Source organism: Pyrgilauda ruficollis, unplaced genomic scaffold (assembly GCF_017590135.1).
Source record: "Pyrgilauda ruficollis isolate IOZ18807 unplaced genomic scaffold, ASM1759013v1 scaffold15, whole genome shotgun sequence".
NCBI lineage: Eukaryota > Metazoa > Chordata > Aves > Passeriformes > Passeridae > Pyrgilauda > Pyrgilauda ruficollis.
Window position 1 is genome coordinate 17,976,781 of NW_024513654.1, and position 15,795 is coordinate 17,992,575.

Consider the following 15,795-nt stretch of genomic DNA (forward strand, 5'->3'; position numbering starts at 1 on the left):
GTGTCTCTCATCAGCAGCTGGGCGCTAATTAATTTAGATCCTTCTCCCGCTACGCTTTAAGGAGCGGGGAAGCCCCACGTCGGAGAAATGCAGCGTCCCCTCCCGCAGTCCCCCCGCACCCGGAGCACTGGGGCTGCCCCCGCTCCGCCGCCCCCGGCCCGCAGCTCCTCGCCCCCGGGCCCGGGGATTGGCCCGGCGGAGGCGGCATCAGCGGCGGGGGGGGGCCGCCCCCACCCTCCCTCCTCCTCCCTGGCCCCGCCGCCCCCTCGCCCCGGTGCGGCAGGGCCAACCGGGAGACCCAGACGCAGGCAGCGACCCAGCCGCCGCCGCTCCGCGCCCGGCCACCCGCCCGCAGCATCCCCCGATGGCCGCCCGCCTGACCTGCTGCCTCCTGCTGTGGGCCCTGGGCCATGGGGGCTGCCGCTCGCCTGAGGGGGAGGGCGCCGGCAGCCAGCCCGCCTGCCCCGTCCCGCCGCCGGCCGGCCCGGCCTCGTCCGCCCCCGGCCGCGACCCCCGCCGCGGCTCTTCGCCGCCCCCTGGGCTGGGCAGCATCGCTCAGGACATGGTAGCTGTCCACATGCTTAAGCTCTACGAGAAGTACAACCGGGAAGGGAGCCGGCCCGGCGACGGCAACACGGTCCGCAGCTTCAGAGCCAGGCCGGGTAAGACGGGCCGGGCGCGGGGGGCACCGCTGGAGCCCCCTCGCTCCTCTTTCGCTTTAAAGTGACGGGTTTGCGTCGAGGTTGTCACTGACTGCGGGGGGTGTCGCTCTGGGTGAATGCTCGGGGGTCCCTTGCTGCCCACACGGACAGGGAGGGTGTCGCCCCTCGCTTTGCGAGGCTTCCCACCTTCCCTGGCTCCCTTCCCTTCCCGGAGAGTACTTCCCCTGGGAAAAGTCTCCGTTGCTGTGGATGCAAACCAGCGGCAAAAGAAGCGCTGTTCCCAGCGCACATCGCACTGGGCCAAAGGATCTGTTCAGAAATACTTGGAGCATAAACCTAGTAGCGAGTGCTCCAGGCACTGGTCCTCTGCCCGGCTCCTCTCGCAGCCTCAGAAGTTCCTGCTAGGCAGAGTGCCGCCTACAGGACCGCCTAAAATTGCTCGGCATCTTAAATTCCTTGCACTGCCTGAACCTGAGACGACACATACCTGACCTCCCTCTCCCCGGTTTTACTTGGCTTGATTATGAGGGTGGAGAAACGTATGTATTGTGTCAAAACTACACTTTCGTTATCCCAATATTACGTCAAATAATAAAAACGAGGTTTGCCTAGTTAATAGTCCATACATTTGTTATCCTTTGCCAAGTAAATGCAAATTCTCTTCTGGAAAACATCTTCCTTCTTTGGTTAACACTTACAGACTGTAACTAAGACCTTAGTTCTTAAAATAAGAACTGCATGAGTTTCCAGACAACAAGTTGTTACTACCTTGTCAGAAACATTCATTATTCTATTTAGACAAATCAGATGGATTGAAACTCACAAAAGCAAATTTTGCATTAATCGATTTCTCCTCCACTTAACTCTCATGTATAGAGTACAATGCAGCATACAGTGGTTTAGGGAATGCTTACTATAATGTTGCACAATAATTCATATTCTCTTGTGCACCCCAATTTAATTTCTATCCTATGTCAACTGTAATACTAAAAAGCAATCATATTCAAGGAGGGGGAAACTCCATGGAAGAGTAAGTGGCTAATGAAAATGTTTAAAAATCTAGGAGTTACTATCTAAAGCAATTGCAGACACTTAGGAGAAAAATAAATTGTCATGCTCTAGATCATTACCTAGCAGTCACTATAATAGGGGTTAGGAAGGAGCTTCCACTGTGGATGGTTTTCCATGACCTACTGTTAACGCTTATGTTTTTCTGTGAACTGAGCAGCTACTACTGACTGTCACCCAAATAACGCCCTGGATTACAAGAAGGATTTGGGGACAAGGCAAGAATTGCACTATATTTTTTTTTTTAATTTTTCAAACAATCTGATGCACGCACTGCTTGCATCAAAGTACTCTAAGTTGTAATTCTGTTTTAAAAAAACTAAAATAGCAGCATTTTCTACCCACAGGTAGGCTGTGCTGACCAAATACAAATCAATATTATTTTGCTCATTTGTCTGATCATGCAACCAAGGCAGAGAGGCCCAAAATTAACTAACTTGGCTTTCCCTGCAATGGAAATAAGGCATATCTATGTCCAAAACTCGTGTCTTATCCTGTGTCTTATCTTATGTGCCTTCTCTATTGGATCCCATCTTTCTCAAATAACATGCCATGAAAGCAGAAGTTCCTCTGCACTGTTCCTTTGAACTGTGTTCATCAAGCTAGTGCTAAACACTCTAAAATATACCATAGAATGATCCAAGGTGAGGGAGGAGAGAAAAACCTTATCTGCCACCACATTTATCTTCTCTGAGAAATTCTGTTTCCTTCTGAAAGAGGAAATTGGCACGTTTTACTAATAAGATGTATGGACCATCCATTCTTTATAAAACACAGACAATAATTGTAGTCCTACTGAAATAAGCAAAACAGACTATACAGACAATAATTTTCATTATCCCAAGCAATGGACTTACTTCTTTTATCACTTACCTTTCAGAAAATCTGTTAACTGTCTGTTCCTGTGGTGCTGTTTAAAGCTGTTTGTTAGGTGACACTCAAGTATTAGGGTTACTTACAGTTGTCAAGATGAACGCTCCAGAGATACAAAATGTGATCCAGACATTTGTCCTTTGTCATATGCATTACTGAGTTCCCCTCAACCACCCAGTTATATTGCCATCCTACCTGCTCCTTAGAGGGTATAGGTGGTGTTGGCCGAGCTATGGAATGTGTAATATTTTTCCATATGCAATGTGAGGCACTTGAAATATAAATGCATGTGCTGTTTGCATGTAGCCCAAATACAGCTCTTTTTTTTTTGTTCCTTTAGCAGTACTCACCCCTTCAGAAAGAGTACTTCACAAACATCTGATCACCTCCTCTCAGCTCACCTCTACATGTGTTCACAAGGGTTCATTATTTTTTTATAAGGAGCTGAGAGATGGTCTACGAACTAATTTCTCATGTTTCCTATTTCTTTAGGTGCTTTCCAGTTTTCAGGGAACTTTGTAGCTTTAGAAAACAGCTCCAACTGGCTGAAGTTAGTCGAGTCGTAATTGGTTTGCGATCAAACATGAAATATTAAGTTACTGTCCAACTTCACCTACATTGCTCAGATTGAGGGGAATTAATCTTCATGGCAGCAATTTACTGCCTAACCATGAATCTTCCCCATATATTGACCCTCGGAGCTCAGACTCGTTCCTGAACATGATGCATCCTCTGTGCTAAACAAAGCAATGACATTAATGAATAGTAGAAAATAGCATTGATTTAATTAAGACTGTATCATAATGCATATGTTCAAGAAAACCAAATCAAGGCTGACAGTGCGTGGTTGACAAGTTGGTGAAAGCCTGAGCAAACTTATGCAATATGGAACTATAACTATACTCCATCCAAAACCCAAATCTTCTAAATTCCTAACAAGTCTGTACTTCCTGGTTTCTGGCTTTTCAATAGCTGCAGATTCATAGATTCTTATTCTGTTTTTCAAAGAGTTTTGACTTTTGAAGGGTGTGTTTCATTCTAGAGTACAGAATTATTTTAGATTAATTCAGTCTCTCTTTCTCTGATCATTACAAGATACCTTCCCTTCTGAAACCCTGAGACATTGGTGTTTGAAAAGTCTTTATCCCAACAATGCTTGTGCTTCATAGCAGTAACTACAGAGCTGATGCTGCCTGGAGCATTTTACTACTAAAAGAAATACTTAAAAATTCAACTGTACACAGCTCGGGTGGAGAGAACCAGTAGATAGATGTCTTCTTAGAAACATCTGCCTTCTGAAATGAACATGCAATAATAAAGCCTGGTGTTCTAAAGGAAGTATTATAATTACTCTCTTCCTTGGCCTGAGAAATCATCTAGTAGCCTTTTAAAACTTCTGTGCTTCAAAGACTTGAATAAATTCTAAACCCTTAAGTTTTTTCATAGTATGAGCACCTATACATATGACTAGTGTTCATTCAAAGCTTACTAATAGGAATCCTGTCCTGCCTGAACTGACAGAAACAAATAGGCTCTTATCACATCAGTGCAAGCTGTTCCACTTCACTATATCAGGAATAAAATACAGATGGTGTAGATGGAAATTGCAGACTTAATCATTTGTATTCCAGAATTGCCTGTGTGGGCTTAGGATTAATGATCATGCTAATTTGCTGGTTTTTTAGTCCAAATCATGGTTCTATCCAGCACTAACTGGGAGATAGCAGCCACCGGTTTAGTAAGGTGTAGCACTATTAATTTCCTTCTTTCAAATGAAACTATGTTGTAAAGAAAGTATGTTCCAACAGGTGGCAGTTGACAGTAGTGCCTTTCTGTTGTTGCCAAAATTTCTGTGGCTCATCATCCATAGTGCACTGAAAAACAAACCTGAGTGTTTCTGGGAACCCTGGCTGTTGCATTTGTCAGGTTTTGTTTGGTTTGGGGTAGTTTTTTACTTCCTTCTACCAGAAAATTTTCAGGTATGTCAGACAGGGCTGCCAAAAGGTTGGTCCACTTGGATTAATTAAAGATGCAGGTTTACTGACTGTAATCCTTTGATGCATTCTAAGTAGTAGTGTGAGTTTGGGAGAACAGGAATCACTTCTTGGTTCTGCTACCACTTTCCCATATACTGTTGAGCTAGTAAAAAAACAAAGACAACTTTTCACAGTAATAGACTATTAAGGCATCATCTTTTTATGCTGGGATGGGATTACATTTTAACACACTAAGAGAGGTTTCTACTGTTTAAATAAACATGGTGTAAGCAGTTATTAGTGTAAAATTGCTCATCTTCCTCGAAACGAGGGTAAAGATGTAAACTGAGCACAAACTGTTCAACTAGTTAAAAAGAAGCAGTTTCAAATGGAGTTTGAATTTTAAGAGTCAGCTCCTGTTCAATAGCATTTGTCACTAAGTTTGTGCAAATCTAAACACAAGCCTTAGAAACCAAGTGTGTTTTACGGTGCTTTAAACAAAGCTCCTACATGATGTGTACTGGAATGGAGGATTGCTCAGAGGAGTAATGACCCCCAAAATGTGTCACACTGCTTACTGCCAGGCCCCTTATGAAATGTCTCATGTGCACTGCTTGCAGATGATGAGCTGTTGCCCACAGAGTTAGCATCCAGACATCTTTCAGGAATCTGCAGTCAGCTTTAGATTAGACAATCTTGAATATTAACCTGGTAAACCAGGTAAACCTGGTTTCTGCTAGTACTGGTTTCAGCAAGGTATTTCTCTGAGCTCTGCTGCAGGTAAATTTGACAGCTTCTCTGAGCCTGACTTTGTTATAAATAAAATACAATAAAGGATTGCTTTTCTTGTCTGCCTAGAATGAAAGGCAGTCTGGAACTAAAAATCTCTGGAAAGAATTTTATCCCTCATGTGTATGAAAGATACCCAGTATGTTGGACATTGTCAATTACAATTACAATATTGTAATATTGTTATTAAATAGTTAAGTTTGTTTCCTCCTCTTACACCCCATAGCTTTAAGCTGAGGTGACAAGCTCACTACACTAAATGATTTGATGTAAGTGAAAAGTAAAATTTGTTAATTCACTTAAATGGAAATAAGATTGACTGCCATTTTTGGTCTCATATATACATCCATGTTTTCCTTTCTCTCTTGCAGAATTCTTGGCCCAGAAGCCCTTGTACTGCTTCAATCTGACATCCATGCAGGATTCAGAAATGATCCTTGCTGCCACTTTTCACTTCTATGCTGACAAACGCCCTCGGCACCGGGAGGTGTTTTGTAAACGGTCCAAGAACTCATCCTGCCGCCTCCTTCACCTGCCTCCAGTCCTACGGCTCAACCTAGTGTTCCAAAGCATTCACCAGAATTCTGCCTATGGACTAGTGAAAGGGAACATCACTGTGCTTCTTCAAAGGCGAGGGGCTTGGCATGCAAAGGACATTTCACACATTGTAAAAGACTCAAAACTAGCTGGAGAGCTCATTCTCTGCGCTGAGCTTGATTCTGGGGAGAAGCACCAGGGCTTCCCTGAACAAATTGCCAGCCATTTACCTTATATACTAGTTTATGCCAATGATCTTGCAATCTCTGAACCTAACAGTGTGGCAGGCACCCTACAGCGTTATGATCCATTCCCTCCCAATGATGGGGACCCAAATCTGTCCCCTAATGCTTCTGCTGACACTCGAGTTAGGAGGGATACATACCTCGCTAGCTCTATTCAGAACAATGAGTTGCCAGAAGTAGATTATAACAACAATAAGTACAACAAACATGACATATGGGAGAATGCCTACAGGTCCTTGAAACCAAAAGCCTCACGCAAAGATCGAAGGAGAAAAGGGCAAGAAAATACAGAAACACTTAAAAAGTCTCAGGTGCTAAATTTTGATGAGAAAACTATGAAGAAAGCAAGGCGAAAACAATGGAATGAGCCAAGGATTTGTTCAAGAAGATACATGAAAGTTGACTTTGCTGATATTGGCTGGAATGAATGGATCATATCTCCCAAATCATTTGATGCTTACTACTGTGCAGGTGCATGTGAATTTCCAATGCCCAAGGTAGTATGTCTTTTTATTCTTGTCAGCTTATAAACAGTAGGCCTACTGTTCTGCTTATCCAACTACTTCTTTAGAATTTCCTTTAGATTTTTACCTTTTTTCATTGTGTTTTGTTGCCTTGACCTAGAGAATTTTAACAATATTGTTTCCATCAACTTAGTTGATAGTTGATAGTTGATAGTTTTAGTATACAGAGTGCAAAAAGTTTGCCACTTTTCTTCAAATGCAATTTGATTTCCTATTCTGAAGAATAGGAAAAAATCATTTATCTATAGGAAAAAATAGGTTTATCTTATAATTACTCATCTTATACCTTGAAACCATAGGATAAGGACTTTGAAGCTTATGAAGATATGATTATACACACTAAACCATCCAAATACTATTTTGTAGTGGCAGAAGTATGAGGTATTGTATGCTAATATTAAAATAAGCTACTCTATCAGCATATTTCTGGATTCCACTTGTAATACTTTAGAAGAAAAATAAAGAGTAGTTACACTGACGCATTTTTAACTTCAGGAAACCGCTTGTCACTTTTGAAAACAATAATACTGATTAAGATTATATTTGTGTATCTGAATTCTAAAAATGTTAGATAATCTTTCTGGAACAAAAATGTTGATTTACCTTATGTCTCTAGAAATGCCACAAAACTGGCTGTAGCACTCTAAAGTAAGCATACTCAATTCCTCCTATAGAAGCAGCCTGAAATTTGCCAGTGGAGAGGCAAACGTTTGTCTCACTCCCACTCTGCTCTATGACAAGAAGTAGAAAGGTTGGTAATCCTATGTTGGACAATAAGTTTTAGGATTTTATAAGGCTTTCAAGTAAAGATAGAGGGGAGGATCTGAAGCACTGCATAACCTGCATATTTAGAAACTGTAATTATTTTGCAATCTGCCTACAAATGGCCTGATTATTTGTTCGACTGACATTTTTGTGTGTGGTCATTTGGCACATAAATAAAGAATGGTGCTGTACAGCACAGCATTTCAAGGCTCTGAAACAGGAATCTGCCCTACTTTACATCCAGGGAGATTGATGTATGTTTGTGTTGAAACAAGTAGTATAATTCCAGGAAGAGTAGATATGTAGGCTAGTTTAAGTCCAGGAACAGTGGAAATCCAGACTTCATGGCAGGGTGTACAAATCAGACCACATATTCTTGTGTAGCTGGCCAATGCTGAGGCAGGTGTACATAAATTGATCCATGGTCTGGCAAAAATTAAAGCTTGTACAGACTCACATACAACTTCACTTTGTTGTAACCCAAAATGATCATGCAACATAATCACCATGTAACTTATCCAGACCAAAAACAGCCTGGGAATATGGGTCCTTTGCCATAGACTCACAGTCTAATGCACTATTCACACACAAAAACATAAACCCAGTGAAAAAAATCCCCAACCAAACAACAAAGATACATTTCAAAAAAGATGCATTTAACATGTCTGGCTTCTTGTGAGCAAAACAGCATTACACAAAAGCTGGTAGGGCCAGAAGAGGGAGGATTCATTTCTAGCTTGGATAGTTAAATAAGTTTACATTGATCACTTACTTAATATCTTATCTAGAAATATAAGCAAATACTTCACTAATATCTTGATACCCAAAAACCAAAACAAGGAAAACAAAAACCCAACTGAAAAAAAAAAAAAAAACAAAAAAAAAACCCAAAACACTTTCCCCCCTCCAAAAAAAAAAAGCCACTGGAGAAACTAAATGACAATAGATTTGGGAATTCTGGGTTTGATACACATACATTGATTGGGTTTGCTTTGAAAGAGGTCTACTACTTGTTAGCTTTGTATTTTGTTAGCTTTGTATTTGTAATACAAAGGGGAAAAAAAGAAGCAGATTCAGAGGTGTAGCTTTTTTAAATGACTGTTTCAAAAGGAAGAGAGAGAGGATACCAGCATGAATGAAGATTCAGTTCAGAGCATGAGAATTGCTAAATATTACTGAGGAAGAAATTTGTTCTTTCACATATGCTCTAAGTCAGGAAAGTATCAAAGGCCAGATTAAAGCTATTCATAAGGACTTGGTCTACGCAGTCAACTTGTGATGGACAACAGACACCTTATTTCCAAAGTACCCTTTTAGAACTGTGGAGATAGAATTACATACCTGGCATGTTGGGGATCAGCACATTGTAGGTTTTTGTCTTTTTTTTTTCTTTAGTATCAGTAAATTTTCTTTAGTATCTGCACATCCACTTTAATCATTGCAGGTCTTGATTTAGGTAGATACTCAACAGCTTAGGTACAAATCTTCTCATAGTAAGTTCACTTACTATTTCCTGAACTGTGAGGAGGAACACTAGGTTATATGTATGGCTGGCTGCAGTGCTGTATTTGCCAAATAAATTCCAGTCCTGCATGTCATAGAACCTGGTGTGTTGTATATAACTTAGCAGCCAGCATTTAAAACATTAGCACTTCCTCAGTGCCATTATTACTGGGCATTCAACTAATTATTTCAAGCTTTCTACTTTAGCACATTTAGGGACAAAGTTAAATGTGAAGCCTAGCCCATGATCACTGAGCACTGATGCCAGGTTTCCAGAAGGGCTGGAAAAATTCAGAGCCTGGCTGGACGTGGGATGGTTGTGCTGTCTGGCTCTGCTGTGGATTTAGGGCTCAGGCAGCCAGATCCCATACAGAGTATGGTCTGTCATAAGCATTTTCCTTTCTAAGCACTTTTGTGCATAGCATATCCACATTCAGGCATTAGAAACATAATTAGTGTCATTGTCTTGGGAAACAGCTGCTCAGTCTAGATAGACTGTGTTCATATGTCTTTGTTCCTTGCAGATATTAGAGTCTGCACAGTGGGAGAAGATCTTTGTAGGATCTTCTGCAGGTTCATAGCCAGGAATCCTGTAAGTCAGTAACTGGCCATGAGGGCAATGATGGCTATCCACTGCATGGGGGCAAATAAATGCTGTTTCAGTAGCACATTGTGATCAGTGACTGTTTCAAATAACAACATGAAATAACACAGGTGCTAGGAACAGTTCAGAAGGTTTTTCATAAGGGCTAAATTAAGAACTTGATTCTAGAAGCTCTAATTCTTTGAATTTCTATACTCTACAGTTGCTTAAACACACAAAATCTCCTGTCTCTCTCTTGCTGTCTACATATGCTGACATGACCAACGTTGGTAGTAGCTGATTTCTACTTCACACAGAAGCTGAGACCACCTCAGTTCTGTTTGTCTGTGGACAGCTTTGAAATCTAAAGATGAAGGAGGGCAAAAGAGAGCAAGCTGTTGCTAATTATGCTAACATATGCTAATTACAGAAAGGCACTGTGCAGGATTGGTCACTTGTTGGGACTTGGCTGTAGGGACATTGTCTTGAAGGGTCAAGGACAGATGTCATAGTTACTCCTTCTAGTGGCATAGTTAAGGAGGATCTGAAAGCCTTAATGATAGTTAAGGTTTGAATCTAATTTGCTGATATGTTACACTTAATGCAAATGTTTCAAAACTGAATTATCCTAGAAACAACTCCTTTGTTCTATCCATGGACTACATAATTTTTCATGTTGAAATGGAAAACCATGGTTTTGTGGCTATAACCTCAAACAGCTGCTGTGAATCCTCACTTCATACTTTCCCCAGCCTCCCAGCCTTTTTTTCCTTCTCCCAGTTTGAGGCTAGCCCATGGGGAAAAAAAATTTAAAAAAAAAAAGCCTGGTGATGAAGGCAGAGTGAAGCAAAGACCACAGATATTAACTATTTGTCATGCAGTTATGATCAGAAAGGCTCTGTCAGGGTGCTTGACTACTCTATACTCTCTCCTGTGGACACTACTTCTGGAGTACTCTGCTCTTTTAAAAGAGTGATTACTCAGGAAAAAGGTAACTAATTTCAGGTTAGCATACATGAGAAAAAATTCTGTTGGAACATAGGGATAGTTATTTTGGAAATACTTACAGTAACAAATTTTCTAAGTCAGACAAGAGGTTAAGAAAACAAAATATAGCAATTTAGAGCTATGCCCCAGCTTAGGCTTCTTCTCCTGCATGTGTGCCTCCAGCATGTAGCAGGTACATTCAGGGACATTTTTCTTCAGGCCTCTGGCTGCTGGCTGTGCTACCAGTGCCCTCCTCTGGTATTTATGAAGGTAGCCTCAAGGAACACAAAATTTCTGTTGGATACATCCAGCTCAGGAAAGCTGGAAGTGTGAGGGACTGGCTGTGCTGCATGGCCCTGTAAGTCAAACAATGATGTATTTGCTTTATTGAGAAACAAACAGCTGCATAATTGTTGTGATTTTCCAAGTTCACATAGGAAACTGGCTGTTTAAACCAAGTCCACCTTGGAAAGTGACTGCTCATAAATGAAGCTATAACTATTTCCTTCTCTTTTCTAGATTGTCCGGCCATCAAATCATGCTACAATTCAGAGCATCGTGAAAGCAGTAGGAATCATTCCTGGCATCCCAGAACCCTGCTGTGTTCCTGACAAAATGAGCTCACTCAGTGTCCTGTTCTTAGATGAGAGCAAAAATGTTGTTTTAAAGGTATATCCCAATATGTCAGTTGAAACTTGTGCCTGCCGATAAGTTTGTGCAAACACACCTCTAACAAGGCCTACAGATCCTGCCTGACTGCTCTGGGAAGTTGTAACGGAGAAATGAATCCAGTTGTGTTGATGAACCAATGGAAGTCTCCAATTCCTCTACAGAAAGCACACGGAAAGACTGAAAAACGCACGTGCTTGCCACGAAGGATAGGCTGTACTGTCGTCATTTGTCTTTCGTATTCATCTTCCAGGAACTCAGTACTTCTACAGACACCTTCCTAACCCACCTAGCCAAGATACCCAGTGTTTAGAGAGAAATTTAAATGTAAAGTTTTCCATAATCAAAGGACTAAAATATGTTCTTATGTGTTATTTTCTGACTATTTTATCTCTTCAGTTAACCAAGAAGATGGGAAGTGAACTTGCAAAGGCAGGCTTATTTTAGAATATCACTTTTGTACACAAAGAAAAAAGTTTTTGCCTAAAACACTCATACTCTTAATATGCATATTTATACTGAAAAATGCTGTAATAAAGGGCTTAAAATGTATATATTCTTCAGGATGCAAGTATAGTTCACTGCGTAAGTTTTCATTTAAACAATATGTTAATATAGTCATTTTTGGTTACCCTTTCTTAATATATAATTTGTTCTACAAAAGACATGTAATATCCCACATTTTTGGTTTGCTGGATAATTTCAGGTTGTTAAACATATTCTCTGAGTAACATATACAGTATAGTAATATGTTGAAATACTAAAATAAAATAACCAAGATTTATATTTTTGTAAATTATTCTTTATATCCTCTAGATTGTTACATGCTTTTAACAAAAGCTAATAAATTAAAGGTACAGTAGTATCTAAAAATATTTGATTGTTTTTCTATAAATGCACTCTCCTACATTCTGTTAATTAGATGGAAACTTGTAAATACATGTTAAGCTTGTCATAATGCACTTCAATAGATTAAAGACAGAAGGAAATACTATGATCATCCAGACTGACCTCCTGCATAGCACAGATCAAAGAACCTTGCTCAGCAGTTTCTGCACCATACATTATGGAACTTCTGTTTTAAGCTTGGGAATATCTTTGAAAAACATGCATAAATTTGGCTTTAAAGATTTCTTGTGATAGAATATCTCTACTGGACTACAAGTAGTTGTTCCAAAAGTTAGTGCTCTTTGTTCATATGCAGTGGCTTAATCCTAGACTGAATTTGATGAGCTTTAGCTTCAATTCAATGGATCTTACTGTAACCTATTTCATTAGATCCCTTTTATCTATTATCCAAAATACTTTCACTGTGTATTTTTAGTATAGAGAGTAGGGTCAAGTTACATTTTGGCTAAGATTTAAATAGATTGATTTCTTATTCTAAGCCTTAAAACAATTTCTCACAGCTCTCTTCTGAACTCTTTCCAGAACTTTCATTAACTTTCTTTTCAAACAATGAACATCAAAATGGGAAACATTTGGCAGTGGTTCCATTGAAAGTCTTTATAGAAATAAAGTCTCTGCATCTCTAACTCCTACACAATCCCCTGTTGATACATTTATGGTAGCCTTTTAACTGCAGCAGTCTTTTCAGAGCTGGTGTTCCCATGATGGTGTCTGTCAATCCTCTGAGTGTTCCCGTGTTCTAGGACACATTTGCCACATACTTCATTTTCACCCATCCGCTGTACAATAGCATAAAGAGACCAAGAGTGGAAGAAACATCTGAAGTCCCTAAAGTAGCACAAATTATGATATGGAGTGCTTCCTCCTCAAGAAACACTCTAACCTTAGGCACTACCTTGTCCTGTTAAGAGCTGCTTTTTTTAAGGGAAGGATACTACACACACTTCCTTCTGATGAACAAACAACTGGAAGGCTCCTATCCTACTAAGGTTCTGGGTATCTTCTGCCACCAGTTTTCTGTGCTCAGGTGGTGCAGTTTCTCAGACAACAGAGGTGTGTAAATGTGGTGCTTCCTGCTAACGTACATAAAAGCAAGATTCAGCATGTGTGGGAGGCTTTGCAAGGTTGCTCCGACAGCAGTTCTTGCTAATTCTTCCTAGAAAGCTCTGACTAAGAAGTAAAAAGTTCTGTGGTGCCCTGTAGTGACTGCCAGTTATGCCTGACAAAAGATCACTGAAGATCACAAAAGATCAACTTTCCAGTTCTTCTCCCAAAGTACTTTTGTACTTTGTAAATTGCTACAGTAATTTACGCTAGAACTACTGGGAAAAACCTTTGTATAGTGTTGCTTTTAGAGATCTCCCTTAAAAAAATTACAATTTTGTGTTTTTATGAATCATGAGAAACTCAACTACAATTGATAGAGTAATGCTAATGTATAAAGAAAAATTTAAAAGTTGTCAGTCATTATTCCTACAGAAAAGCCATAAGCATAACATTTTTCAAAGTATCTTAAATCCATGATATTTCTGCTCTCTATGAAAATCTTTTATGTAGCTCTAGTCTTGCTCCCATTTATGACTAACTCTGAAAAGCCTGACATATTAACTTAGTGTGCCTATATTCTCATCCATAGCATTTTGTTTTCCGTAAGGAATACTTGCTATATCTTGAATTAGTCCTTGAATGCAAACATTGTTTCCAAGATGTGTTGATGCAAGCTATCATGGCAAGAGATACCACACTGTGATCTAAGGTCGATAGGACATAAGGAAAAATGCTACTGCAACACTCAAGGACACCTACAAAACTCCCAAGCGGTTAAGACTGCATTTAAAGTTCTGTTGGCAAAACTATAATTATACCTGTAAGTGTGATTGTTCTCAAAATATACCCTTCCACACAAGTCATACACATCTCTTATTAGCAAAGCTTATTTCATTTGGAGTTTAGCTGTACTGGTCAATTCTTCAATGAAAAAAAAAATGCTTTCAACCACTTTTAGTGGTTTAAGTTACTCTTTTCTGGATCTTTGCAATTTGGATGTCTAATCTTTCTCTGGAAAGAGAAACTTTGCATTTGAAATGGCACAAATGCAGACAGCTGCTGCCAGAGGATGCTGATACCCTCACAGCAACAGGTTCCAACAGATCCTCTTTCTTGCAACAGATCTTTTTATTTCTTTAAACATCCTATAAACTCAATGCTTGAGTTTATAGAGAAAGTTGCTAGTGATAAACACAGGTCAAGATAATTCCACTAATTACTGCTAAAAGAAAATGGTATGAATAAAGACAGATGAAACATGAAAACAGCTGATACTAGCCAACAAAATGTTAAAACGCATTTTTTCTAAAACAAATCCAATTTCCTTCTTTCAGGCCACTGTTTAATTGCCAGAGGTAACAGCAACAGCTACAATGTACCTAAATTTTTGTGGAGTATTCAATTCACTTGCCAAGGCTGCATAATTAAAATAAACCACTGGACAATATTAATGTGTTTGTGTATCACATTAATTAAAAAATGTCTCACTGCCAAACCTCAAAGAACAGCTTTCAAAAGGTATTTCCACTGAGTTAAACTGTTCATTGTAAAGTTTCTGCAAAGCTGACACTTGGCCTGACAGTATTTGACACCTTTATGTATGAACTTAGAGTATGTATATAGCAACCCCCAAAGTATTTGCAGTAGAAGAGAAGTGTTTATATAGATCACTTGATCTAGCTGCACTTTATGTAATTAAAATTAATTTTAAAGTAGACAGATACAGAACTTCAGGTACCTAGTCACAAGGAATGGAGGCTGCTCCTACTGAATACAAGCCTGCGCCCTTGAAAGTCATAACCCTTAAAAATTTTGTGGCTGTTATGGATTTGTGATGCAGTTTGAGTACCCAGCATGATGCTATGTAATGGCAGCCAGTGAAAGCTTTGGAAAGGTACACACTGGAGCAGTGAACCACATAAAGAAAGGATATTTTATTTCTGCATGTGGCACTGTTGGACTGCCACTAAAAAGCTATATATGGCCCTAGGTTTCACCTTGTCAGGAAGACCTTCAAATTCTGAAAGAGAAACAAAAAAGAAACAAAACAAAACAGGGAGAGAAAATGTCTTTTGTTACTCAAAAGAACAATCTTTTTATCAGAAAGAAAACTGAGAAGTAACTTGATTATACGGTGCAAGCACTTTGAAATGGGAAAATGTCAGTGTCATAGGACTCCTTAATCTAGCCAGAAAGTTACAAGAATCCCTGCCTAGAAGGTAAAGTCAGGCACAATAAAATTATGAGCATGGCATGAAGGGTTTTTTAGCTGTAGGTTATAATATTTTAGCTACAATAATTGAAGAAATTTTTGATTCTTTGACATGTTCAGATAAAGTCTGTTGGCACTTTAGAAGTTATGTTTATCCAAACACAAGCAATTTGACTCTGTGTATAGGTAGGAAACACAAAGGCCCTGAAGAAATATGTCTTGATATGCAAGAGACCAGGATCAATGCCAAATAATCCTTTTTGACTTTATGTCATAGGAACATAATTAACCAGGATCTTGGAACCAAGTTATCACTTGAACAGACAATAAAGAAGCATTGCAGAAGTCTCGGATCACTTTTAATGCTGTGTATCCACTGCTAAAAAAAAACAAGAGGAATGGCCAAAAACGGCAAAATCTTGACCACATGTTTGCAATGAGATTTT

General features: G+C 39.7%; 1 protein-coding gene across 1 annotated transcript; it reads left to right on the forward strand.

Moving 5' to 3' along the window:
* The first annotated feature begins 364 nt into the window (after positions 1 to 364).
* GDF10 (growth differentiation factor 10) lies at positions 365 to 11,223 on the forward strand. The gene is made up of 3 exons (XM_041461430.1): positions 365 to 662; positions 5,740 to 6,647; positions 11,032 to 11,223. Exons 1-3 carry the CDS (start codon positions 365 to 367, stop codon positions 11,221 to 11,223), a joined length of 1,398 nt encoding a protein of 465 aa, XP_041317364.1.
* The last annotated feature ends 4,572 nt before the right edge of the window (positions 11,224 to 15,795 follow it).